At 35.6% G+C, this 25,473-nt stretch overlaps 1 protein-coding gene and 1 gene segment (V, D, J or C); both read left to right on the top strand.

The window, feature by feature from the left end:
- The window catches only part of LOC146388767 (uncharacterized), a 162,268-nt gene that overhangs the window by 124,263 nt on the left and 12,532 nt on the right, over positions 1 to 25,473 (top strand). Inside the window, exon 4 of one of the 5 annotated variants that reach the window (XM_084926275.1) lies at positions 24,583 to 24,635. In XM_084926275.1, the coding sequence (XP_084782401.1) occupies positions 24,583 to 24,635 (53 nt within the window). The other 4 variants (XM_084926280.1, XM_084926276.1, XM_084926277.1 and 1 more) reach the window with 4 other exon arrangements.
- Positions 1,268 to 5,859, top strand: LOC146388768 (Ig mu chain C region membrane-bound form-like). The segment is given in 7 exon segments: positions 1,268 to 1,367; positions 2,525 to 2,821; positions 3,594 to 3,917; positions 4,258 to 4,287; positions 4,405 to 4,731; positions 5,144 to 5,277; positions 5,686 to 5,859. Coding segments are annotated over 7 exon segments (1,224 nt in total).

Here is a 25,473-nt window from a genome sequence, read left to right as displayed (position 1 = left end):
TCAATCTATTATTTCCCAGGGCCACTGTATGTTTTGTTATATGTTTTTTTTTTTTTTTAAATGAATACAGTCACGAGTCAAAAGGTGTCATTAATAGTAGTGACTTCACCTAAAACTTCTGGCAGCTAGATTCGATAATAGATTATCTATTTGAAAATAAATAATTAACTTCTGCTGGTTGTTTGCTATACATTTTGGAGTTAACAAGAGGAAGTTGGCATATACCTAATTTTATAGAAGCTAAACCATAGGAAATAGATGTCTCAAAGGAAACTGCTAATAAAGGGCACAGAGGGAACTGCTTTTTCCATACTTCCTTGGTTTAAATTTAAAAAGTATTTGTATTACAAGCAGACTGTAACAGATCACTGTGATGTCTACTTTGACTATTGGGGGAAAGGAACACAAGTCACAGTAACCTCTGGTAAGTAACAATCTAATTTATTTTGAGCAGAATTCTGTATTTGTCATTTAATGAAATATTGGTTACACTGTGTGCTTAACTGATATGGACGGTAAAGTAAAACATCTGTGTAAATGACAGGTTTAAACTGTTTATTAAGTTAGTTTTAATCATGTGACAAAAATATTTTTGCACTAAAGTGCAATTGAAATCTGTCACTGTGATGACTACTTTGACTACTGGGGAAAAGGAACAACTGTGACTGTCACAACAGGTAACAAAATATATGTATTTTGTTTTCTACAGAAATGTTTTAATTCCTTTTTTAATTCATTAAATTTAGACTTGAGTGGCATCAAGCGGGTTTTAAAGGAACTTGTTTTTGTGTGTTGGATATACTGAGATATTACACTGTGATGATGCTTTTGATTACTGGGGGGAAGGAACAATGATCACTGTCACAACAGGTAATTTTTACTCTGGTGGTTAAAACCATTGTGACCTTTATTTCAATCGGAACATAACTATGTAAACAGTTATTGAGTTTAGAGTGGTTCTAATTATTTACAAATTCAGAAAAATGTTACAAATTAACAGGATATCCGAGAAATTAGTTTTTGTAAGAGGTGCAAAAGACTCCGTTAACTGTGATAACTGGGCTTTCGACTACCGGGGGAGAGGTACAATGGTTACAGTCACAACAGGTAAGGCAATTGAAATATGTCCTTAATCTTAAGATTTTGAGTTAGAAACGTTGATATTTTTAAAAGAAACTGTGTCAGTGTACACTGTATTCCCACTGTATTTGTAAAATTCTGCAAGTCGAACGTCTGGTAATTTGAAGAAAAAATCAAGTATATCAAGATGGAAAGTCTGTTTTTGTATGAAGTGGTGAATAACTTGTTAGACTGTGACTACGCTTTTGACTACTGGGGAAAAGGCACAATGGTCACCGTCACGTCAGGTATGAATTGATGTATTTTTCACTAAAGACAGAATTTTTTTTTATCCACTACTACAATGTTGATTCATCTATTGGGATAAATTCAGCAAAGAAAGTCATTATTGGAACACTTTGTAGCCAAAAGAGCAAAGAATTTGTAAAACACTGAACATAGTTTATTTCTTTGTTATAACTATATCAAGAAGTAAGTGTTTCTTTAATTTTCTTTGAGACCAAAAACAGAATGTCGTAGTAATTAATTTTTGTACGAAATAAGACAAGATTTGGTTAACTGTCATAAATGAGCTTTAGACTACTGAGAAAATGGCATCAAGATAATGTCCTTGATGTCCTCAGGTAAGACTTCTCCTATGTAAAATCTGTATAGGATATGCAGATTTTTTGATATTATGAATGAACTAGATTCAGTACTGTGCTACGGTGCTTTAGACTGTTGGGGAAAGGGGACAACAGTCACTGTTTCATCAGGTAAGAATACCATCTCATTTCAGAGATCACTGCTTAAGTTGGATCAAATTTATTGTGTTTTTGTAAGAATTTGCCATCAACACTGTGAAAGGACATTTAACAACTTTACGCTATGCTTTACTAATGACTTTTGTTCATATTCTACATTTAAAGTAATGTTCTGATTTATATGTCGACAAACAGAAGAGTAAACTTATAATAGTATTGGGGAAGGCTGGTGAACCAACTGCCTCTAAAAAATGTTGTAGGGAAGGATTCGGGCACTTGATTTTTTTTTCTATTAAACATTTAGAAACTATAATCTCTTTATTACTCTTTATTAAACAAAAGGATCTGCTCAGGTGTTTTCTCTTTAATCAGTTCTAAGTGAAAATGTGTGGTATATATACTGTTATATCTATAGACTGACAGAGAAGTTTAACTTATTAATAATATAATATAATATAATGTGATATAATGTGATATAATATACTGTATAACACTAATGGAGAGTGATTAATAAATTGGGACATAAATCGGGGCATTTGAAATGATAAACATTTAAAATGTAAGGTCTTTCATGATGGACTTTATTACGCAACACAATCAGCTCAAGTGTTTTCTCTTTAATCAGTTCTAAGTGACAATGTCTGGTATATTATTGTATTTCTATTCTGGTATCTTAAATACTGTTGTCTCCCCTTTCTTAGCCACTTCAACTGCACCCACTGTGTTTCCTCTGGTACCATGTGGTTTTGAAAGTGGAGATATGGTCACTCTTGGGTGCCTTGCCACTGGCTTTAACCCTCCTGCGGTGACTTTTTCATGGAGAAAAGGCAGCACTCCCTTGACAGACTTCATCCAGTACCCTGCAGTACAAAAAGGCAATGTTTATACTGGAGTCAGTCAAGTCCGAGTGAGGAGACAGGACTGGAATGCAAGACAGAATTTTCAATGTGCTGTGACTCACGCTGCTGGGAATGGACAGGCTAGTATCACAAAACCACGTAAGCCTTGTGCTAAGTCACATTTAATCAGTTTATATTATTCTATTTGACTTACAACAAGTTTACATGAAAGCACTGATAATATATTCCAAAGGTCTGATGTGTAATGCATTACCAAATACAGTAGCCTTGTTCAGTACAAGTATTAATTTTTTTTTTTTTTGTTAGTTGATTTCTGAACAGTAATTAAAATTACTCTTAAATTATTACTGAGCAACACCTAGTGATTGCTACCTCTGATAAGAATACAAGTTAGCTCTATTTAGTTCTCGATTTCTTTGGTTCATGGTTTTGATGTTTTGGGAAGAAACTGAACTAAAACTAAACTTGATTGTAAGTTCACTTCGAGCTGCTTATATATTGACAAAGAATGTGAGCATACCAAGGAAAAAATGTTTCAACTTTCAAAAACCACAATCCAAATTTAGTTATGGTGCTTATGTCATATAAATGACATAAAAGTAAATACTTCTCCTTATTAAATAGAATGACATATTGATCAATATTTCTCATTTCTGGAGTTAGGTTAATTGGTGATTCTAAATTGCCCAAGTTCTTGAAGTTAGTTCTTGATATGAGTTCTTCTATTTTTGGTTGTTGTTGTTTTTGGAAGAAATGATGGTAGAGGCTAACTTCAATGCAAGTACATTTTGAGTCGCTTATGTTAAAAAATAATCTGAAAACACCAAGGAATAAGTGTTTCACCTTAAATAAAAAGACATTCATTCCCTCCTTTTGCATTTAAACATTTTTGTACGTCTTTGTTTTTCAGAGGTGTTTGAGCAGAATCCAACTCTTAAAGTGATTTCCTCTCCTGATGAGGACGGTACCTATACTACCTGCTGCTTTGCCAAAGAGTTTGCACCAAAGAAACATGAGATCAAATGGCTACAAAATGGAGCAGACATCACCAGAAAAATTGATCTGATCAGTACAGTTTCTGAATCAAAAAAGCCAAATGGAAAGAAAGTGTACAACGCAGCAAGTTTTCTCATAGTAAATTCCAGCGATATAAATGAACGAACTGCATTTATGTGTATTTTTACGGGAGGTCAAAGCGCATCTTTGAATAAAACTGACAGAGACAACACAGTTGGTGAGAAACTGATACTTATCTTCATACAAACATAAGCAGTATGATTTTGTAATTAAAAAAAGTAATGCCATAAAATCAGGTAAGCCAGCTAAGTCATATGGAATTAGTCATTAGTCTAGTAGTTTTAGCCAGTTCTAATGTACTGATATGAAAGTGTTAATGATGTATTAAAAAAAATTCATCCAAAATTTGATAGAATATTTAAAAATAATGCAAAAAAATGTAGAAGCTGTTTGATGAGACCTAATAGCCAATACACTGAGGGTTAACACATAATACTTCATCTTTTTTAACAATAAACAATAAAACAATAAAATTGTTTTGTTTTTCTCCTCATCAGATATTTCCACAACTGCCGATCCAAAAAACAGTATGTTACAATTACACGCACATCCATCCATCTATCAGTCTACATTTATACATAACTCAATGTCTTCTATTTAAATTGGTACATAAATCTCTCTATTTAACTGAGTATCTCTTTCAGATGGGACAACAGTGACAGTCCACACCCTCCCACAGCTGCATACTGACCCATTAACTGCTAAAGATGAAATCACTCTGGTGTGTCTAGTCACCAGTACTGTGAATAAAATGTATAAAATCGAATGGACAGAAAGTTATGGACAAAATTCTGGACGTTATCTTAAAGGCACTGACGTCCCTCTACAGCAGAGCAAAAATGACAAGAAATGGCGAAGTATGAGTCTTTACACCACCACTAAGGAAAACTGGTACAAAAGCAATCCAACCAAAATGTTCACCTGCCATGTCCAACCTGGAAATCTTAATAAATCAGTGTCCGTCGCCCATGGTAATTCCAAAGAAACTGACTGTATCTACTAAATGTGACATTTTGTGCTTGTGCCATTCTTTGTCTGTGACAGTTTTCTATATGAAAACCTGTTCACACATGATGTCAGTCACTGTGAGACAAATGCTTGCTTTTTGTTGTCATCGTGTTATTTTTCAACCTGTCTGAGTCACAGTGTCCAATTGCTTTTATGTGTGATGTCTGTTTGAAATAAACGTTGCATGGAGACTCTTTGGTATATGTGTATATGGAAAACTCAAAACAACACTAAAATCAGACATACACACAAAGTGTTCAATTTTTCACTTTTCCATTAACACTAGAGGAAAATTGTATTACTCTAATAAACAAAAAGAAAACAGATTCACATAGATCTCCTCTAACCAAGTGTACTGTATCTTCCACTTCTTAGATGACTTTTGTGATCTGAGTTGGGACAATGTCATCGCTGAAGACGATTTTAGCAGCCTGTGGTCCACAGCTTCCTCCTTCATATTCCTCTTCATATTATCTCTGTTGTACAGCATAATTATCAGCCTTCTTAAGGTAAACATTGAGATTGTGTTTTCTGCATTTCAGTTTTATTGAAGACCAAAGTCTGTGAGTTGCAATGTAGGATACATTTAATTACAAGAAAATGCAGTACATGGAAACTCAAAAGAATGCTCAAAGATCAAATTATTAAAATAAATTAGGAATTAAGAATTTAATGTTCTGTTTGCACTTTTTAAAAGCACACCTTTATCATGAAAATTATATAATTAGCTTTTTAAAGGAGGAAAAAAAATGAGTGTAATTTAGAAATGTTTAGGCTATAATTTATTCCAGAACTATCTCCTGTTATAAGATTCATTAAGATGTAAATTCAAGGTAAATTAAGGTTTACTAGTAATAGTAATTAAATGACTGGTCTTAACAATTTTTTTTAAACTTTCTGATGTTTTTATTTTGCAGATAAAGAGATGATAACAAATGGGATGGAATGGGTGCACTTCATTTCTAATCTGTTTTTAAAATGTATTTTTCATTTTATTTTTATGCACATAATCATTTATTTTTATTAAATGGATGTCATATATAAATACCCAATTAAGAGATGTACAAAAATGTGAAAAAAAAGGTAAATAAAATGAAACTGCATATTATACTGCATCTTATGGTCATTTCACTTCTGTAAATGCTTCATTAAATTAAAGTTAGGTTGATAAGATTCAGTAAATAACATTTGGCACTTTAAATATTAAACAGAATATGAATGTGAGCATGTAATAAACATCGAAAGCATTTTTGATGTCGCTCTATCATTTCTCGAGGTTTCTAAGAATAACACAACAACATTTGAACTCAATGTACCGTAAACCTCTGTTATCAGTTAGAGCATGGAGGTTTTGAGTTTCCTGCTGCACCCATGGGACCACAGCTGCACAACTACAACTGTGCACCAACCATTACAACTGTGACATCTGGCAGCTTATTGTATTTGCATCTCCATAGTTCATTTGTGTCACATTTCCAAATTCCTGTTATCAATTAAGGCCTGATGTTTTTCAGTTTCTAAACATGTCATCTTTAGAGAGCTGCTTCTCTGCACGTTTGGGGCCACATTTGTATAAGTGGATTTCTTCAAATCCCAAAAAACATCTTGTTAGATTGCACATGTATCCAGCTATAAGTTGATACACATGCCTTCAGAAGGCATACATGCTTGCAGACAAAAAGAATATATGCTCAAAATGTGAACACTCCCTCTCAAACTGCATTCATGAAACTATATAAAAAAACAAAGCGCCCAGCACGCCCCTGCGGACGGTTTATCCTTCAAGCTCGGGTCCTCTACCAGAGGCCTGGGAGCTTGAGGGTCCTGCGCAGTATCTTAGCTGTTCCCAGGACTGCGCTCTTCTGGACAGAGACAACACACACACACATATATATACATATATATATACATATATACATTTTTTTTTTCCCCGCTCACCCCTGCGGGTGGTCAATCCTCCAAGCTCGAGCTTGAGGGTCCTACGCAGTATTTTAGCTGTTCCTAGGACCGCGCTCTTCTGAACAGAGATCTCTGATGTTGTTCCCGGGATCTGCTGGAGCCATTCGCCTAGCTTGGGAGTCACTGCACCTAGTGGTCCGATTACCACTGGGACCACCGTCACCTTCACCCTCCACATCCTCTCGAGCTCTTCTCTGAGCCCTTGGTATTTCTCGAGCTTCTCATGTTCCTTCTTCCTGATGTTGCTGTCATTGGGAACCGCTACATCGATCACTACGGCCGTCTTCTTCTGTTTGTCTACCATCACTATGTCCGGTTGGTTAGCCACCACCATTTTGTCCGTCTGTATTTGGAAGTCCCACAGGATCTTAGCTCGGTCATTCTCCACCATCCTTGGGGGCATCTCCCATTTTGACCTCGGGACTTCCAGGTTATACTCAACACAGATGTTCCTGTACACTGTGCTGGCCACTTGGTTATGGCGTTCCATGTATCCCTTGCCTGCTGGCATCTTGCACCCTGCTGTTATGTGCTGGATTGTCTCAGGGGCATCTTTACACAGCCTGCACCTGGGGTCTTGCCTGGTGTGATAGACCCCAGCCTCTATGGATCTTGTGCTCAGAGCTTGTTCTTGTGCTGCCATGATTTGTGCCTCTGTACTGTCTTTTAGCCCAGCTTTGTCCAGCCACTGGTAGGATTTCTGGATATCAGCCACCTCCGCTATCTGCCGGTGGTACATATCGTGCAGGGGCCTGTCCTTCCATGATGGTTCCTCGCCTTCCTCCTCTTTCTTGGGTTTCTGCTGCCTGAGGTATTCACTGAGCACGCTGTCAGTTGGGGCCATCTTTGTGATGTATTCCTGGATGTTCGTTGTCTCATCCTGGACTGTGGTGTTGACACTCACTAGTCCCCGGCCTCCTTAATTCTGCTTAGCACACAGCCTCAGGATGCTGGACTTGTATGGTCAGTAGCTTTCTTGTCTTTATGTCAGTGGCTTCTATCTCCTCCTTCGGCCAGCTTATTATCCCAGTAGGGTACCTGATCACGGGCAGGGCGTAGGTGTTGATAGCCCGGATCTTGTTCTTGCCATTCAGCTGACTCCTCAGGACTTGCCTGACCCTCTGCAGGTACTTGATGGTTGCAGCATTCCTAGCGGCCTCTTCATGGTTCCCATTAGCCTGTGGGATCCCCAGGTATTTGTAGCTGTAATCTATGTCTGCAATGTTGCCTTCTGGTAGTTAAACCCCCACAGTTCTGACTACCTTCCCTCTCTTTGTTATCATCCGACTACACTTCTCTAGTCCGAACGACATTCCGATGTCATTGCTGTATATCCTGGTGGTGCGGTGGATCAGTGAATCGATGTCTTGTTTACTATTTTGGTTCTACAGTACATGACAAACAAGCCCATCAAGTAGAATTTGACATTGCCAACTGGATGTTTACACTTTTTTCAAAGCTGAGCACTAAATTCATAAATGGTATCATCAATGCATGACAAGTCTTCCTCACTGAGCTCTGAAAGGAGCGCGCCACACCACATATGAGAAGTTGATTTGAAGGTTGCCCCCAACTGCAAACCCCAACAACTGAAGCAATGTGAAGGTGTGGGAGTGACTCAGCCACAGGAATAAAGGAGACAGGCCCAACCAAAGACAACAAGATTTATGATTTCAGTGAAGATCATAAAGTCAGCAGTCGGTGTGGGAAATGCAATGTACCTGTGTGCACAGGGATTTCAGCAAGAAACAGGTAGTTTGTCAAAACTTCATATAGTGAGGAGACAAAGCAAGAAGCAAAAGTAAGCAAGCCTGTACACACACATGTGTATACTCTCTCGCGAACAGATGCACACACAGAAAATCAATGTTGACACTGATCTATTGATTTTGTCTTTTTTTTTTCTTTTAAAAATGTTTTTAAAAACCGGATAATACAAAATATTTCAAACATTAAATCATTCTTGTGTGGACAAAAATATAGTACACGTATAATACAAATCAATATTCTTAATTAAAATAACAAAAGTGGCATAAACACATAGATTGTATCATAGGGTCCAGTTACTCATACATCTTAAGGACAGTCACTGTTTCCGTTTTATTGCAATTAACATTTTATCCTTAATAATTTAACATCCATTCAGATTTGCAGTTTTAACCACTGCATTGTTTTGAAACCTCATCTAAAACATTTTCAGCTGTGATGAAATGTACAGCTTTACACAGTACCCAGTGAATAACTGAAGTGGGAAATATGATGAAATAACACCACCTAGTGGGTTAGCTTGTTTTGCAGTTAATAAAACAGTTGCATGATGTTGATGCTTTGAATAGAAGCAGTGCTTGGAAACAAAAGAATTCACTTACTTCATGCAAAAATTAAAAGGTGTTTATTATTATTATTATTTTTATATGTATTTGCATTCAGATAATGGTGCTGTGTGGCTGAGAAACTGAAGCAGCAAAAAAGGAACTCCATCTCCAGGCTGCCTCCTTTGTGTATTCAGAGAGGTGACCTGTACAAATTCAAGCCTTGCTTCTGCTGCCATCTACAGGTCTTTATGTAGACAAAAAGATATAGTGTGAAACTGTCTGTCCCTGATTAATGAAAGAATAAACATAAAGTAAACAGAAGTGTACAAAATGTGAGGTTTTAACCAACAATTATTTCCTGTCAAGCAAGCTTAAGTTTAACGTATTTTGAAGACCTAAAAGTCACCAGGTGACTCTGGTACTGAGATACAAAAAAAGCAACATCCAAAAGATTTAAGTCAATTATTCAACAAGAACTCACAGCTACAAAGAAGGAGAATGCATTAATGTATTTCCACTCTCATAAAAGAATAATACGGATAACACAGAAATATCCTCTTAAACCTTTTTTAAAATATGCCTCTGTTTTTGTGATCATCTTAACTAGAACATCCTGTTGTTTTCATAGTCTAAAACTCTTAAGTTTTGGCAAAAGTGGGAAGGTTTTGGTAAGAGCTTGTGTCACTGTGATACTACGGGGGCTACTACACAGTGTTATACCCCATAACAAAAACTATGTCGTGAAACCCTTCTCCTCTTCCTCTGACCTGTAAATTTTGAAGCATGCTGATCAGGTAAAACTAATGAAAATGATTTTATTTATAAATATATTTAGTCATCATTAATTATTATCCATTGATTACTAATTTAGGCATTTGTAACACACAGTTAAAATGGGGAAATAGGTACAGCAATAATAAAACATACTAATTATTAGAATACACTACATAAAAAAATGTGTTTTCTATAACTGCAAAGAAGCACACAATAGTAATAACTACTCAATAGTAACTCTTCTAATAAAGCTATTGCAAGATGCTGTTTTTTTTTATTCAAATTATTAAATCTTGAATTTATATTCATGAAAAGGGGCCGTATTTATATAGAATGGCCACAATATTTTGGCAGAATATTTGTCTTATTGCTTTTATTCATAATGGGTGACAGCTGCACGGTGGCAGAGGTTTTTGAACAAACACGTGTCACAGTGTGGAGCGGCCACACTGATTCACACAGTTACAAAAACCTCCTTGAGAGGCAATGTCTTTCTGCTGCAACTAGACTGTGTGATGCATACTGTAAGCACAAACTCCATTAACATAGTTAGTTCTTTTGCATATCCTAAAATTCTGATGGAAATAAGCTTTTTATTACCAAAAAGAAAGATTTAATGATTTAATTGTTGATCCATGCTGTGCAAACAAAAACATATCATAATGAAATAATTATTAGTTCCAAAATTAATTGTGTTCATTAGATGTGTATGACAGTTAGACTGTATGGTAAAAGAGGGCCACAGCTACAAAACCTCTGAAGAAACACTTTTCATTAGACCAGTTGCAAATATTAAAAATGAGTTAACTTGAAGACTTTGGATGATAGACTTAAAAACATGTATGTACTCAGTCTTTGTACTTGTTAGGTTTTTTTTCCTGCATTTAAAATACAGACTAGCAGTTTGTGAAGCACATTTTTCTCTCTTCTGTCTTCTGTAATGCTGAGGTTATTTTTGTAGAATTCATACAAAATGTACCACTTAAAACATTTACTTTGCAAAAAAAAATCTTGTCATATTCTTTCATGGAGTTCATGATTAATGAATATGTGCAGATATGATGTCCATTTTGAAGGGTGGAGTTTTTGTAAAGGGTTGTATTACAGTGCAAAATTACGGCCACAGTGAGACAGACTGTGACAAAAACCTCCTGTCATTGTGAAACATGGGGGATCAAAACATTGTTTCTGTAGAAATCATGAGCATATTTTAAATGGAAACAAAAAACATTTATGACGATCATTAAATTGAATTTTGCCTTTTTCAGTCCTAATTATTAGAAGGTATAAATGTGTGATGTGTAAGCAGAGCCTTCATCAATATGCAGTCAGCTCTTTAGCATATCCTAAAATTAAGTTTTTTTAAAAAAAAAAACAAACAAACATTTTTTGTTAAAGAAGATTTTGTTATTATCATTATTGTAAAAGCAAAACCAAATTATCATTCCTGCTACTGAAAAATTAGAATTCACATAAAATGCAAATGAAAAAAACAAGAGTCTAATAAGATAATTATTATTCCCACAATAATGCATATTAGATGTTTACAACTGCAGTGACTGTTTTGCTACCAGGGGTATATTTTTTATTTTGTTTGATGTATCCTAATCATATTTCAAAGTTGAACTGAACAAGTAAAGGTATATATACAGACAGACAGTTTGCAGGGTGGAGTTTTTGTATAGGACTTCATCACAGTGCAGTATAGCAGCCACAGTGGCACGTACTGTGACAAAAACCTGTCATTGACAAAAACAAAAACATGACATCATTACATTGTGTCTGAAGAAAGCATGAGCATATTCTAAATGGCAGCAAAAAAATATTTGCCAAAGTTCTGTTTATGAAACTTAAACACATCCACTAATATGATGAATTCTCCCTGTATGAACAAAAGGGTTACTGACTACATACAGCATGTATTATAAATTACACTGCATCAAAAAAGTATTTCTTTGCACAAAAAGACCCAAGAAGACAAAGAAAAAGATCATTCACCTCTTTTTGTTTAATATTCAACGCTAACATATTGGGCTTATTTCTCTTCTGTGGGATATTTGGCCTTTGTTTGAACTTGTTCTTAACTATACAAACCACACAGTGTCTAAATGTGTGTTACTATTTAGTTAATAACTAGGTTTCAAGACATATAATAGTTAGGATTCAAGGTTTAAAATAAAATAATAACACTAATAAAATAGATATATAAAACCGAAAAAATAATAGACCACACTTTCATGAAACTGAATCTTAAAAAAATCTTTAAAAAAACTGATAGTGCAGTTGCAAAGTAGCAGAGGTTTTCGTATCACTAGTTGCAACAGTGGATATGATGGGAGCCACAGTGAAATCTGGCAGTACAAAAACTTGTCCTAAACTTATACAGAAAGTTGCTGAGCCTCAAAAATGAGAAATTGTGTTACTCTGCCACATTTCAGAAGAAAGGTTATATTCATCAGAATACTGTACTGTTAGCAATCTGTCTGCAATTTATAAGTAAGATGACAGTTATTACCTTTATCTGATGGCGTTTGATTTTTGCTGTGAAATGCGGATGGTTGGGATCCTATCCTGCCCTGTATCATTGGTGTCATGGGTTAGGGAATGTTTTCTTGGCACACTTTGGACATGAACTGAGCATAACTTAAAGGCCAGCTACCTAAGTATGATGCTGACCATGTCCATCCTTTTATGACCACAGTGTACTCATCTTCTGATGGCTGCCTCCAGTAGGATGATGTGCCATGTCACAAAGCTCAAATGAGCTCAATCATTGGGACCACAGTGATACTTTATCTGGCAACACAAAAATTTGACATAAGTTGAATTTATGCAGAAAGTCAGTGTACTTCATAAAACATGAAACTGGTTCAATGTGAACAAAAGGGCTATTGTCACCAGTCAAGGAAAATTCTAGAAAATGTTGTTTAGGTTAGTATGTATTTATTTATATCTGTATTGTAATATGAAAAACAAGGAATATTACAGTACCACTGCAGGCCTTATGGATTTGGTTAAACTAAGGCAAAAATCCGTACTTGAAGTGCAGGCGTTTAGTCATTACAATGGGTAGTTTGTGAGCTGTTGTTTTTGTATGGGGTTGAACCACAGTGTACTATAACAGCCACAGTGATGCATCCTGAGGCAAAAACCTCACAGCACTAAGAAAGTGACTATATGTGATGGTGATAGAGCAAAACAAGTCATTAGGTGAGACAAAAAGTGTTTTAGTGTCCTTCTTCTACTGAAAATAAATACATAAAATAAAACCAACCCAGTACTAGCAAGGTGTACCTAATAAAGTGTCCATAAAGTGGCAAGTAAATATATATAGGCATCCCTGCTTAGTGTAAACAGTGCAACATGCAGAACATGCTGAACATGGACCATAACAGGCAAAGTTTTTGTAAGAGTATGTGACACTGTGGGGTGGAACCCACACTGTTAAATGGCTATACAAAAATGTTCTTTTTTGAAAGGAGAGAATATGCGGGGCAATTATTCTTTATATAAAATATATTAAAAGAAATAACTTTTTGACTAATAAAATCCAAACACTAGAAATTATATCTTATCCATGACCTAGTATATACCAATGAAATACAATATATATTTGCACAAGAAGCAAATAAATAAACATTAGAAACGGTTAAGAAAAAACCCTGTTATGCTTTGCTTTAAACTCTTCTCTCATTCAGATAAGGTAAATGGCATTTGTCAATTCAGCTATTTTACTGTTGTGTCATGAGGCTATAAAATGAAATAAGTAAATAAATATTATACAAATATTATATAACGTGTAAAAGTGAAGTCATTGTGAAATATATACCAAACTCAATAAATAATGACTTTCGAAAAAATAGCAATTTTGCTATTTTTCTTTAAATAAACATGAAGTCTCATGTAGATAGAAAGGCATTGTATGTGCAGGCAGAGCTGCAATGTTATGCAAAAGTTTAATTGTACACAAATATTTTTTGTAAAGATGTTTTTCACTGGTATTTGCGTTTTAATCGGGCAGAAATTTAAAGAGAATTCAAGTTCTCGCAGAGATGAGAATTTCATTTAAAAAATTGTCAAAAACGTCATGTTTAAGCTGATTGGGAAAAAAAGGAAAAGAAAAAAAAAGAAAAGTTTTGGTATCATCAATGCTAGTTTTAAGTTAACTTGGCAGCTGAAGCTAAAGACATATTTTCATAATTTACGACGGCTCCAAAAAGTCACATTAAATAAGCTGGCTAGCAACTGTCTTCAATACCAGCTGAAATAGTCAGAAGTCTAATGGCTGATTTAATGGCTGACAAAGTTTGCAGCTGGCTAATTACTCTATGAGCTAAACAAACAAATGGCATTTTGGCAGAAACGTTGAAAGTTAAATTCTTTGCTGAGGATGACAAAAGAGCTCCAACTAGAATGTGCAGAAGCATGTGGGCATGGTAGTTGGGATGGAGAGCAGTAAGAGGTGTACAATTATTTTCCTGAACTACAATTTCAACCATCACTAAAGAAAATGCAGATCAAACAACAAATTCATGAAGATCAATCCCTGCGTTTAGATTAATTATTGTCAGGAAAGCCAAATATTCTTTGCACAGTCATAAACCGATGTAAAATTACTTGTTAAATTATTATAAATATGAAGAAATAATGAATGCATTATAGTCATCGTGCAATGAAAGGTTTTTGTATGGATTTGAGCCACAGTGTATGGTGGGAACCACTGTAACACAGTCTATGACAAAAACCTCATTCAACTGAAAACAAAACACTGAGAACAGAAAATTGATAAAGAAATAAGCACTAGTGGTTAACAACATTTGCTTTTTGTGTGTGTTTTACAAAAATATATAAAAGGAAAAACTGTAAAGAAGGGGTTATATTTACAGCAACAGCGATTTTGAAGACACTGTTCTTAGCTTTCGACTGATAGCACTTCCTATGCATTTATTTAAGCAGCTGTTAAAAAAATGTTAACATACAAAACATTCATACGAAAAATGTAAAGTAATAAAAAAGATATTATGTCTTTAAAAAAGATTTAAGATAACTTTAAAGATTCCAAATAAAGGAAATAATATTTGTTTTCCTGCTTATCCATACTATGGCATAGGTTTTTGAAGTGTTGTGTGTCACAGTGTGGGGTGGCCACAGTGATTCACACAGCTACAAAAACCTCCTTAAGCAAGGCAAAGTCTTTCTTTATGAAATCCTTTCATGATAATTTTAGTAGTGTGCGAAATGAGTGGTCATGTTGTAAATCATACATGCAAAACCTTAAAAACATAATAACATGTTATTGATGTAAGGACAAGCAAGGGCATATATACCTGTAACAGAGAAGCTATTGAAAGACTGAGCTATTTTTAAATAATAAGATTTAAGCTTTATCCACATAGCACAGCATATAACTATGAAATATAGTATATGTACAAGCACACAAATGATTATTATTAAAATAAATTGAAAAGAACTAACATGTGCTGCATCTAATCTGACAGAGCTTGAGCTTTTAGAAAAGGTGTAATTGCAGTCACTATTTTTTTTTAGTTTTACTATAATTACAATTTAATTAATTATATGTATTTTCTTTTGTTTCACTCTTGACAGGTAATACAAACAAGAGGAATAATTTGCATTATCAAAGTCATACACTTTATATTGCTCTTTTTATATTGTTTCTGTGGATGATTTTTTTTGACAGCCTGTCTGTAATTGTAAGCCAAGTGTCTAAGTGAGGACAAAAAAATGACTGAACTGAGCTAAACTGAAAATCATTATACATTTTATTTTTCATTGAACGTTTTAAACAACAAAAAATATTTGTTTTACCACTAATTGGTAAATATATAAGTAGAACATAAGCCACAGTGGCAACTACACTGTGGCACAGGTTCTTGCATCACTATGTGTCACTGTGTATATAACTGGGGTAGCCACAGTGATTCACACAGTTACAAAAACCTCCTTAAGAGAGAAAATGCATTTTTGCTGTAAAAAAGATATATATGTACATATTACAAGGGGACCTTCATTATGCATGTCCTGTGCCACTGAATATTGAGAATTTACACACAGACAGTAAAATTATGGAATTATGTATATGAAATGTGCTCTACAGTTATACTGTACTATATACTGTACTATATATATATATATATATAGTACAGAACTACATATATATATCTATATATATATAGATATAGATATATATAGATATATACATATATCCTCATCTTATACATGGAATCGTAAAAACAATAAACAAAATATGTATCAGAGGTTTTTGTATGGCTGCGTGCCAGAGTGTATAACTGGGACCACAGTGATATGTGACAATACAAAAACCTGTCCTGAGCAGAATTTATGCAGAAAGTTACTTTACTCAAAGTAACTTTGTGTTAGTATGTGGGCTGATGTTTTTGTTCGGGGTTGAACCACAGTGTACTATAGCGGCCACAGTGACACATCCTATGACAAAAACTTCATTCCACAAAGAAAGGGACAGTGTGTATGGTGATAATGCACTGAAATAGTAAAAGTCGTTAGTTAAACTTCAATTTCTGTTTATGTAACAGAAAAATGGAGCATTGAACTGAACATTTCAGGAGCCACTTCAGGAAATGTTTTTGTATGAGTATGTGTCACTGTGTGGTGGAACCCACACTGTTAAATGATAATACAAAAACACATCTTATACTGAACTATGGCACATGTTGTTCTGAAAAGAGAAAATTCACTGACACATTTAAAAAGGAGTAAAAAGCAATTTTGTTTATGTTTCTAAAAGCACAAATATTCATTATAGAAAGTAGTGAAATTAGTTGTTTTGACTTATAAATTCCAAGCACCATAATTTCATTATGATTCATTTTTCTTCTATCCATAATATGCCATATACCCATCAAACACAATATGTTTACATATTAAGCACAAAAATATTGAGGTCTCTCAGATTAGATCAATACAACAAGAAAATTTTTAAAAAAAATGCTTAAAATTCTCACAAATGCCACAATTTCATTAACTCTAATGTTTGTCTGTCACTGACTGAATATTGGAATGGCTTTTTTAATTACCAAAAAAGGGCTTGTGTTAACTAGGCAGTAGGTTTGAGCTAATCATTTAGCTTGACCATTTTTGTATAGGGTTGTACTACAGTGCACTATTACGACCACAGTGATACACACTGAGACAAAATCCTTCCACTCAGAAAGATGTGATGCTGATACATAAAACAAGTACTTGAGATAACAGAACTTTTTATACACACACTTTAGATAATTCTGTAAGAATCAGGTTAAGATCATTGGTTACATAAATTGTCCTTTCTTACATGTAGCATGGAATGTAATCCATTTCTATTTACACAACTGGGAATATTCAATACTAACTCAAATACTAGAATCAGTATTCTAACATTGTACAAAAACTAGACTAACAGGCATATTATCAGAATTTAGAATGACTCCAAAAAGTCACAGTAGATAGGTTCGCTAACCCTAGTAAAATAATTGTCTTGAGTGTCACCTGAGATAATCAGAACTTTAATGACTGATCAAGCTGGTAAATTAGTTTGCCACTGGCTAGACAAAGCCTTCGCATTAGTGCTGTTTTTGTCTTCATTGTTTTTTTTTTTGTTGTTTTTCCCAGAAAGTCTCATCTTCTCAAACTGGTACAACATCTCGCTCATTATAATCTGTGAATCTTTGAGCTTTGAGCTGTACTGATATATCATTAAAGGGGTGGTCAAAACTGACAAAACATTTGGCTTTAATCCAGCATGACATCAAAGCTCAGCCGACACCAGCAAACTTTGACACTTTTGTCGTCAAGAGCAGATTATGGGAAAGCAGAGCATGAATAATCTTTTAGATAAACATTTTCTTCAACTAAAATTTCAACGTTTACTGGAGGAAATGCAACGGATGCCTTGAGGGTCAATCCTTGCAATTTTCATGAAAAGTAATATTCAACAAAATATATGAAGGAATAGATTTTTTTTTCACTTTTGTCTTGAAAAATTGTAACACTTGTACTTTTAAACTTTTTTTTTGTAACTTTTTTTGATTAATTTCAGTCCATATATTATGCATAGTCACAAACAAATGTAAATGTAGTGAAACAAATGATATTGAAATAAAATTAAAATTATTTGTTAAAGTAATATAAAAATCTTAAAGGAGTGCATGACAGCCAGTGTGCTGTAAAGTTTTTGTATTGGGTTGTGCCACAGTGGATAACAGTGGCTACCACTGTAACACCTTCTATGACAAAAACCTGATTCCAAACCTGATTGAAACAAAATGACAAACAAATAAACAAACAACAGTGAGCGGGTAAAGAGATGGCTTTTCTTTCCCGTATGTGCCTCACAACACTATACAAAAACCAAGAATGTTTGATAAGTCATATTTACAATAAGAATTCTTTTAGAACACAATGAGCTTTAAACTAATACATCATCTTTAGCATGTGTTTAAATAGTTATTTATCAATAATTTAAAATATTATTAGAGTAAATATTATTTGCGATGTTAATAATTAAAACTCAAAACTTAAAGTTCCAAGAATAACACTTGAAATTAATTGCAGCAAAACTGAAAAACACTGTGAAAAAAAGTGAAAAACACTGACTTGTGTACACTATCAGACAAAGGTTTTTGAATGGATATTCCTCACTGTGTATGGTGGTGGCTGGGGCTCACAGTGTTAGAAGGCAATACAAAAACCTCTCTAGTAAATACCAAAGGTTACTATATCTTTAAAAACAAACAAACAAAAGAATTCAGTTAATTTCCATAAAAATATAGGTTATGAAAGTAGTTTCATCTTGAAAAATATGGCAATTTAACAGTTTTCCTTATTTGCTTCTGATTCATCATAGTTAACATAGTTCATAAACTGACAGACAGAAAGAAGTAAAATAGTGTTAAACTAATATAAGAAGCATTAAAGTTGGAACCAGTGTGAAGTGTCATGATAGCCAATGTACATGGGGAAGTTTTTGTACAGGGTTCAACAACAGTGCACTATAGCAACCACAGTGGTATATCCTATGGCAAAAACAATGGCCAAGATCACAGCCCTTTTCCATCCTGCACATGGTCAGCTGTGGACACAAGTAGTAGTACCGGTGGTAGTTGTTCTTATTATACAATTTTCTGATCCGCTTGGAGCTGGGAGGGCACATAAAATAGTGTTAACTGTTATAACAAGTTGGAGCCTCGTATATACCCTAGAATGACCCAATTTATATAATTCAAACACAAGCAAGTCCTCATATAATCCTGTATGTGGAAAGTGTAAGACTGGTATGTTTCTTAGGGAAAGCAAAAATGTTTATATGTTGGTAGTCATGTTTTCTTACACCAGTACTTATGTTAGAACAACACCAGCTAAAAAGTTATAGTTTTTTAGCCCTTATTTTGATAGAAATAAGAATAATATGTGGATCTTTACAAATTAAAATGCACCAAACGTATTTTAAATGTTATATATTACACTTTATTTATAGTTAATTTTTACTTCAAATGTATTTCTTTCCAAAAGTTAAAGTATTAAACCTATATACAGTCAGGGGTATTTTCAAACTTTCAAAGGACATCCTTCCGGGTTTATATTATTATAACACACAGGAAGCAGTCTTCACCACAACAGGTGTTTCCACATGCAGTTAACAAACTGAAACTTTGGACTGACAGCAAAAAGCTCAGCACTGATAGTTCTTGTTAATATATTGGACAAAGCAGGAGAGAGACAGTGTTTGTATGTTTTCAGCCTCAAAATAAATATTTCAGTTATGGCATTTCCTTACAGAATAGCACATCTGAACTGAATAATGCCTGAGTAAAGAAAAATTATAATTAATACCAATTCAAAAAGAGTATGAGTACCAATAAGAGTATAGCTGACTATGAGGCATGTAATCAGATACTAAGTCTCAGGCATGTTATTTAAGAAAAAAAAATCATTGCAGTAATTGAATTTTTTTTTTTCACTTAAACTAAAGTGTACTGAAGTGTACTAACTAACTAAGTGTATTAGAAGCACCAGTTAATCTGCAGTATAGTTTTGTGTTTGGCCAACTGAAAACTAGCTAGTCACTAGTACACAATGCTGTTAGGCTCCCTACTGGATCCTCCAAAGTTTTGCAAAACATGGGGTGACTGTAGCTCAGGAGGTAGAGCAGGGGATCTACTGAACTGAAGGTTGGTGGTTGAATCCCTGGCTGGTCCACTGGGTTATGAATGTGTGTGTGATTGGTGGATTGAAAGCACTACTTCATAGAAAAAGTGCTTTGGAATTGTGCCCTCATCTCTTTGGAACTGAGCTGAAAGCTAATTTTTTAAGCTTGCATTAGTTTCATATTCATTTTGTTGTTGGGTTGGTTTTTTTTTTGTCTTATTTTCTGTTTCGTATTTGTTGCTATTTATATAATAGCTTCAAGATAAAATCACATCCAGTGATTTTATCTTGAAGCTATTATATAAATAAACTTACTTACTTACTAGTGAGTCAGTCTATTACCACTTTCATCGCCATAGTATCGACCATCGACCACAGTATGTGAGAACTCAGGGCTGTGTGTCGGACAGGGTTGTCTGCAGTACTGGGGCCCCACAGGGAACGGTTCTGGCTCCGTTCCTCTTCACTATCTACACTGCAGACTTCTCCCACAACTCCACCCAGTGCTTCCTGCAGAAGTTCTCTGATGACTCTGCAATAGTTGGCTTCATCACTGATGGGGACGACAAGGAGTACAGAGAACTGACACAAAACTTTGTGGACTGGTGCCAGCTGAACTACCTCCAGATTAACACCAGTAAAACCAAGGAGCTGGTGGTAGACTTCCGCAGGCACAAACATCCTCCACTGCAACCACTGAACATCCAAGGTATGGACATTGAGGCTGTGGACAGCTACAGGTACCTTGGTGTTCATCTGAACAACAAACTGGACTGAACTCATAATTCAGACGCCCTCTACAGGAAAGGTCAGAGCAGGCTGTACCTGCTGCGGAGACTCGGGTCTTTTGGAGTGGAGGGCCCACTCCTGAAGACCTTCTATGACTCTGTGGTGGCCTCAGCCATCTTTTATGGTGTGGTCTGCTGGGGTGGCAACATCTCTGCTGGGGACAGGAAGAGACTGAACAGGCTGATCCGAAGGGCCAGCTCTGTTCTAGGATGCCCTCTGGACCCAGTGGAGGTGGTGCGTGACAGGAGAATAGTGGCTAAGCTGTCATCCCTTTTGGACAACATCTCCCACCCCATGCAGGAGACTCTGACAGCACTGAGCAGCTCCTTCAGTGGCAGGCTGCGGCACCGACAGTGTGGGACGGAGAGATTTCGCAGGTCTTTCCTCCCCACTGCTGTCAGACTCTACAACAAAAACTTCAACTGATCAAACACACAAAAACCCACACATGTGCAATAAGACTAAGTGCAATATTCTTTTCTGACAAAGTTGTATTTTTACTCAGTTGTATATAGAATTTGTATTCTATTTTTCTCCTATTGTATATTTTATTATATTTTATTCTACTGTATATAGTATTTTATTTTATTCTATTCTGTACAGTTGTGTACTGTATTTATTCTTATTGTGTGAATGCCTCACAGGCATTCACACTATTGAGATCCTGTTTCTCTTTATTCTTTATCCTTTATTATTCTAGTTGCTCCGTTTCTTTGCCGCTTAACTACTCCCTCAGTTTTCAGTCGATTTTCACCGTTCAAACTTTAAACTGTTCTGCTATTTCTGCTATATCTGCTATATCTTTTGGTGATGATAACTTTTATACTTTTTGAGATATTCAGCTTCTTATGCCATTTTTTGGCCCATTTTGTTGACAGGGACCACATTATCAGTGTGATCACCAGTTTTGCTTGCTGGGCTTAGCCATGTTTTAGCTCAGTGAGATGAGCAGCTGTTCTCAGACCAGGAGGCCGGGGTTCGAATCCCGCTTATGGCAACATTTTCTTCAGTTAACACTTCAACTGTTTAAACTCTTTTCCACACAAATTTCAGCCTTTTCACCTCTTTTTAGCAAAACTTTCAGTTTTTCACTACTTTTCAGCACAAATTCCAGCTTCTTAAGCTGTTTTTAGCACAAACTTCAGCTTATTTTCCTCTTTTCAGCAGAAAGTCTGCTGATTCACCTCTTTTCAGTACAATTTTCAGCTTTTTCACCTCTTCTTAGCACAATTTTCATCCTCTTCTGCTCTTATCAGCACAGTTTTCAGCCTTTTCACCTCTTTCCAGCACAAGTTAGCTTCTTCTGCACAGTGCGCATTTTTTTTCCTCTCATCATATCTGTTTGGGACTGGAACTGGTTTGGCGCAGTGGGATGCGCAGCTGCTGTGAGATCTTGTGGCAAGGGTTCAAGTACTACATGGGACAGATACTGCACATCTTCCCTGCTTGCATGCAATCTGCTTTCATGACACTCTTCAGTGTAGTCTTTCAAATAAAGCAGAGTTCAGCTTCTACACCTGTTTTCAACAGATAGCTCTCCTTCTTCTGCTGTTTTCAGATTCCACTACACGGCACTCACACTGCATTTTCGCAGGAAATGCAACTTTTTCTAGTTATATTCTAATTTTTGCTATATAACTTTTGCACTGTCCACTTCCTGCTGTGACAAAACAAATTTCCCACGTGTGGGACTAATAAAGGTTATCTTATCTTATCTTATCTTATAGTGATTTTGTACTAACCAGTCACTCATTCACTGATAATTCATGACTACTCAGAATGTTTTTGTTCAATGAATACATATGCATATATATCAAAAGACACAGCATATTAGATGATTTACACTACTGCATAATGTGAAAACACTCACTGTCTTTGTCTTGAGACACCCGGTGATAGAGAGTGATATTTAAGCAAGGGTTTGAAAGTCATTCTTCTTTTTCTGAACTCTCATAAATACTGTCAGATAAAGTTACAACTTTTGTGTTCCCAGTCAAAAGTGAACATTCTATTTGGGTCCAAAGAAACTTATCCCCAAACTGCAGCTAACAGTGTAAAAAAAATCCAATATTCCCTGAACTTTCTTGTCCTCCCTTGTGCCCACAGGTGTGTTGCTGTGCAGAGTTGACATCAGTAGCATTTTTCCATTTCTTTTTTACAGTAGGACAAAAATGTGTTTCTTTATTGCTGTGGTTAATTTTTGTGTTGCAGCCCCTAACCAAGATAGTAGAAGATGAAAAAATTATCATGTTATGTTATGTTTCTTAGGACATGCAGTCATCTCCAAACCACATGCTGCCCACTGTCTGCAGGAACACCTTTCATGGTCTCCTACAAATTGCATGTTCGGTTTCCCTCCGTGCAGACAGTTCTCGGTCCCTGGACATTTCTCTTAGGCAACCCAGCTCACCTTGCCTGTGGATTCACATGTGTAAACTCTCTGTGTTTTTCTATGCTAGACCAGCCTGCTAACCACCTGTCGCTCCATTCTCTTAAGTATTTGCTGTTGATAAAACTTGTAACACTTTCTCCCTGTGTCCAGCTCTTGATGTCAGAAGTTAAGATTAAAGTTATATGCTTAAAAACCAAAGCCCATTCCACAGTAACTTCGACTCTTGATCCACAATCAAAACTCAACCCAATCTCCATGAAAGAACACATCCTTGTCGTGAAGCTTTTCATGGTATGTCCATGATTATTTTTAACTCAACGTCAAACTACTCTGCATACATATTTTTCAGATCATGTCAAGGTTACTTACATAGTTAAACTTCCTCGGGGCAGGGTCTTAAAATAGGGACAAGCTGTGATAAATGGAAACGATGCAGAGTTTGTTTACTAGTTTGTGTTTTTGTCAAAGAGTCCAATTGAGACACAGCAGCTCACAATATGTTTAATGTGTAACAGGGGGTGTGGAGTGTGGCTGACTATTCAGTTGATTTTTGGATTTTTGGATCCTAGTGAAGGAGACTGGCTGGGGACCAATGGTGTAGCATCAAGGTTTTTTTAACAGTTCAGTTATTTATATGAAGAAAGAGTTAGCTGTTAAACACTTACTTGACTCACTTGTCAACTAAAACTAAACTCCCGCTCCACTTCAGGTGCGAAACTTCAGGGGGGCAAAAGAGGAAACAGGAAGTGATGAGAGCAAACTGGAGTTGAAGCCGATCAGCAGGACCCAGCTGACTCCAGAGGAAAGAAGGAGTGAGTGGTTTTACTGTGGGCAACATGGACATCTCATCAACACCTGTCCAGGGTGCCCACAAGTTTCTTCAAACTTCTTCAAGACACATAGTTCTTTATTTTGATGACACCTTGAGGCAAACTTATTTCTGCTATGAAACAGTAACTAAAAAAACAATCACCTAACTCAACATTGAGAGCTAAATTCTGTTATTCAAATTTCTTCACTATTGCAGCGGAGAATGTTTACCTACATCAATCATGTTTGAGTTGAACCAAAAACAAGCACTGACTGTTCAGTATTAACATATATACAAGGCCTTTAGGCCAACAAAGCTCTATCAGTAACATTAACTCCTACTGACTTTGTGCTGGTTGGTTGCTGTAAAAGCAGGAGCTGCCAAAGGGTCTGATAAAGAGGAAGTGTTTACAAACTGTTGGCAGGATACCTAATTTTATATAACCCACACCACAGGAAATGGATGTCTCAACGGAAACTGCTAATAAAGAGTACACTGGGAATTGTTTTGTCTGTGAAACCTGATTCCTTTGGTTTAAATTAAATAAGTATTTGTATTGGAAACAGACTCTAACAGATCACTGTGACAGCTATGGCTACTTTGACTACTGGGGGAAAGGAACATTAGTCACAGTAACTTCTGGTAAGTGATCATGTCATGTATTTTGAGTTAGTGAAATCCTATATTTAGCTGATTATTATTAGTATTAAATAAAATCTTGGTTATATTTTGCATCTAATGTTATAGTGTAATATCTGTGTAAATGATAGGTAATAGTTTCTCGGTTTAGTGTAATCACCTTTGAAATGACACAAGTAGCTGGCAAAATATTTTTTGCACTAAAGTGCAATTGAAATCTGTCACTGTGATGACTACTTTGACTACTGGGGAAAAGGAACAACTGTGACTGTTACAACAGGTAAAAAATATATGTATTTTTTCCGTTCTTTGAAAAATGTAATAACACTTTTTAAATCGTTGTATTTAGGGTTTTAAAGGCACATGTTTTTGTATGTTGGATATGTTGAGTTATTACACTGTGAACGCTGCTTTTGATTACTGGGGAAAAGGAACCACGGTCACTGTCACAACAGGTAAAAAAGGCTTTTGTCTTCATATTATAAATGTGGTTCTTTTAGAGGCATTTTTGGGTTTTTTGTTTGGTTGGTTTTTCGACATTAGTGGGACCATGACAGTCTTTAAGGTCCTTGTTTTTGTATGTTCAATGTGTTAATGTCTTATACTGTGACAATGCTTTTGACTACTGGGGAAAAGGCACAATGGTCACTGTCACAACAGGTAAGATGAGCTTTCTGACTTAATTTTAATACTAAAAATATAAAACTTTCACTGTTAATTTGGCATATTTAGAACTTGGAGGTGGTTGTTTTTGTATGTCGGATATGATGAAATTTTACACTGTGACCACGCTTTTGACTACTGGGGGAAAGGCACAATGGTCACGGTTACATCAGGTAAA

Source organism: Perissodus microlepis, chromosome 4 (assembly GCF_051167445.1).
Source record: "Perissodus microlepis isolate ML-2025 ecotype Zambia chromosome 4, ASM5116744v1, whole genome shotgun sequence".
Classification (NCBI taxonomy): Eukaryota; Metazoa; Chordata; class Actinopteri; order Cichliformes; family Cichlidae; genus Perissodus; species Perissodus microlepis.
Note: the sequence above shows the minus strand (reverse complement) of the source record. Positions and strands in the feature narration are given on the sequence as shown.